At 32.3% G+C, this 3,856-nt stretch overlaps 1 protein-coding gene across 1 annotated transcript; it reads right to left on the bottom strand.

Annotated features, from left to right (window-relative positions):
- Positions 1-2,115: 2,115 nt before the first annotated feature.
- On the bottom strand, positions 2,116-3,051 carry LOC145661455 (zinc finger TRAF-type-containing protein 1 homolog). The gene has a single exon (XM_081726767.1). It carries the CDS (start codon positions 3,049-3,051, stop codon positions 2,116-2,118), a length of 936 nt encoding a protein of 311 aa, XP_081582893.1.
- Between the last annotated feature and the right edge of the window lie 805 nt (positions 3,052-3,856).

A 3,856-nucleotide genomic window follows, 5' to 3' on the forward strand; every position in this document is an offset into this window, starting at 1 on the left:
AATTTAAGTTAAATGTTCGTAAATGTAGTTATTTAACATTCACTAGAAAAGAAAAATATATTCAATATAATTATTCAATATTAGGGGAAAAACTAAAAAAGCTTGATTTTATAAGGGATTTGGGAGTTATTTTTGACTCAAAATTAACCTTTATTCAACATATTGAAACTATTTGCAAAGAAGCCTACAAAAATCTTGGATATATTTATCGAGTCAGTAAAGATTTTCAAAATGATCAAACTTTAATTGTGCTGTATTATGCATACGTCAGGTCAAAATTAGAATATTGTAGTAATATATGGAACCCCAATATACAGAAATACTCATTCTTGATTGAGCGTACTCAAAATAAGTTTTTAAGGCTTCTTACCCTTAAGAAAACAAAATTCTATCCAAAATTTGAAAGCTACATTAACCTTGTTGAAAATTTTAATTTTGAAACATTAGAACTCAGGAGAAGAAATATTGATTTATTGTTTTTACACAAACTCTTTCATGGCAAAATAGACTGTCCTGATCTTAACGAAAAAATATGTATCCAAGTACCATCTATTAAATTGCGCACTGCTTCGAAAAATACATTTTTTTTGTATGACAGCGAAAACAAACGTTTTAAGCAGATCTCCTATATGGAGAGTTAGTGCAACCTACAACAGGTTAGTTAAAGAAAATTTCAACCTGGATGTACTGGCAATGGATGTAAGTAGTTTTAAGAAGTCTATTAATTTTGTAAGACAAATGTAATTATGACCAATAGCTTTATTAACCTATATAATCTGTATAACGATTTACTATGTAACACTGTAATTAGGCCTGTGCCTGTTGTGTTATATGTCAATAAATCAAAAATTAAATTAAAAAAAAAATTGTGTACCCGAGACTTCCTTGTGGATCCATTGTCGACGACAATTTGGTCATTGAAATTTACAACCCAAAACTCGAATTTCTTAAAGGGGGAGAGTTCTTAAGTATAGCGTGGGCGACAGCGACAGTGTGTGTTAATTCGGTTATTTGCTATATATTATAGACAGGACATGAAATTTCTGGTCGGAAACCAGTAGCTACATCAAAAACTCTTGGTCACAATTTTAATCTTGCAGATGTAATTTGTATGTAATTATATATATATATATATATATATATATATATATATATATATATATATATATATATATATATATATATATATATATGTGTGTGTGTGTGTGTGTGTGTGTAAGCCACTGAAAGAATGAAACTTGTAACGCGTGTAATATTTGCTGCTCATGAAAATATAGTAATATGTCACAATCACTAACTTTCGAGAAACTTGCAAAGAAAAATTCATTCAATTGCATTCTCATGCAATTCAATGCAATAGCACATACCAAACCAGCTTCCTGCCATCAGCAAGTATATTTCCGAAATTTAAACTACTCACATACAGTTCTGTGGTTCGATCCCAATCCATTCCACCTAATAATTCAATTTCAAAGGAAGTGGCGGTTAACATTACATTTACCTGAGTCCTTCATGTAATGGAAGGAGTATAGAAATGCTATTCGTTTTACACCAACATCTGTACTTTGGGAAGAGTCAGATAACCACCCAGAATATTATGAACAATTTTGTTAATATGCAATGTACAAATGCGTAAGAAGAGGTAAGTATGTATTATCAGCAGTGGCGTATTTAGGGGGCTTCCGGGCTTAAGCCCCTCCCGAAATTTTACTTACTATAGTAAAGTATATGAAATATCTTGCAGAATTTTCACATTTTCAGGCAAAGCCCCCCCCCCAAAAGTTAGCAAAGTTCCCCCGAAACAAAATCGTAAATACGCCACTGATTATCAGTTACGTAATAAAATAATTTAAGATTAATTTAATACAGCAGAAACAACATATCAAGCATTGAATCTTGAAGTATTAATTTTAACTAAATTTACGTATCAGAACTTAATAAGAAATTATATTTGTAATAGCTATTTTATTGCAATATTTTATAATTTTAATTTCAATTTACTTTCTTTCTCTTCTTTTGAATAAGAACTTTCCACTTTCGGGTTTTAAACCAATTATAGGATCCAAACACTAGTTTTTTTTTCTTTAGTTGTAATAAGGCGAGGAACATGTTCATTCAAGGAGTGCATTCCTCACTCACGTGAATCACGGACATAGAAAACCTAAAAATTGCTACTTCACCTGAAATTATCCGGTTGATTTCCCTTGTGCTATTTAGAGGAAGAATGAAATAAGGGCTCCTGGTAACGTTATCTGTAAATTTAATTTTATGAACATTACTTTCAAGTTTCGTGTTGCCACTTTCTTCGCTTGATATCATATAATACACGTTTAATGGATGGCTTACCTTTGTTAGGAGAATAAGCTGGTAACTTATATTATTTATTCCAACAATATAGTTGTTTTGTAATGGATTTGTTTGATTAACTTTTGCCAACAATTGCCATTGACAATTAAACGCATTGAATATATCACTTTCAAAATATAACAAGTCTTCTTTTCGTTTAGCTTTCAGTTGAATATCCCAGGAACAAACACGCTCTTGAGATAAAAGCATGAAAATTATCTTCCTGGAGTTTACAGCTTGTCTGTCATTCGAATGTAAGATTTCTTGTATGAGATCAACTGCAGGTTTATGGGAGAATGGACAAGAACTTTCGTGATGTATCAGATCTCTAAACGGTCCTCCCCACTCACAACCTACACATCGATATTTGCAAGTTGATGGTCTTTCTTTGCACACATCTGCCTGGTGTTGTTTTAAAGTATTACGGGGAATAGTGTTATGGCACATGTTGCATTTTGTGGGTATCAACTCAATGACTTGTTCGGCTGTTATAGATCTTGATAGTTTTCCTTGAATGAGTCCTGAACGACATATTGGGCAAACACGAACTCCAAACAAACAATTACTGCAAATTATATGTCCATTATCACACTGGTAAGTAGCTCCTTTTGGCAAATCTAGACATATGGGACAACTGTATATGTCACACAATTTCTTCATAATTTCCGAAAGTTCATTGGCTTGTTCATTATTACTAGCATCCATATTTTAAGTGATATTGGACCTAGTTAACTAACAATAAATCACCAAGTTAGCACTTTTCTGATACCAATTTCCTGCATAAACCTTCAGACTTGCGGTAAGGGAGTTATTTCTTAGCCATATCAAATAGGAGCGATTTTGGATGTCTGAAAGAAAGAAAAATAACATTTTAGTTAAAAACACTTCTGATTTTAAGGCATACACAAATTAAACATATTGAACTAATATTACTAAGACCTTTATGAATCGAAAGTGCCCACATATACTATATCCTATCTGGCCTCCTTCTTTTTGAATTGCGCTACTTGCAGAGGACCAGGTTTCGATTACCATTTGTAGCATATTATATTTTAAACTACAGGTCCAGGTTTAATATAGAGCCTACGATGAACCTTAAAACAACCTATGGATACCCACGTTTCCATAGTTGGTCTAGCATTACAAGAAATATATTTTTTATATAGATGTAAAGCCAGTTGCAGTATCAGCTCTAGAATCAGAGTTATTTCACAGTATATTTGTCACTAGTATGTGCCCTTTGGATTGAGGTATACTATTACAAATCAAATAATACAATTTCTACTGTCAAACTACTCATTTTCTGTCTGTCTACCTTGACAGTACTTTCCATTTTTTTTTTCTCGATTGACGAACACTTTACTAAACCTTCACAACCTTGTGATACACTTAACGGTAGGGTAGGTTAGAACTGAACATTATGGTTGACTGGTACAGATTCTCGCAACTGACTTTATCATTAAATTGTAAAATCAAAGTAGAAATATGAACTCCATACTTATAGCTCTAC

This window comes from Thermobia domestica, chromosome 10, assembly GCF_964235325.1.
Source record: "Thermobia domestica chromosome 10, izTheDome1.hap1.1, whole genome shotgun sequence".
Taxonomy (NCBI): domain Eukaryota; kingdom Metazoa; phylum Arthropoda; class Insecta; order Zygentoma; family Lepismatidae; genus Thermobia; species Thermobia domestica.

Coding starts and splice junctions, on each gene's coding strand:
- LOC145661455 (XM_081726767.1), bottom strand. CDS start 3,051: ATGGATGCTAGTAATAATGAACAAGCCAATGAACTTTCGGAAATTATG.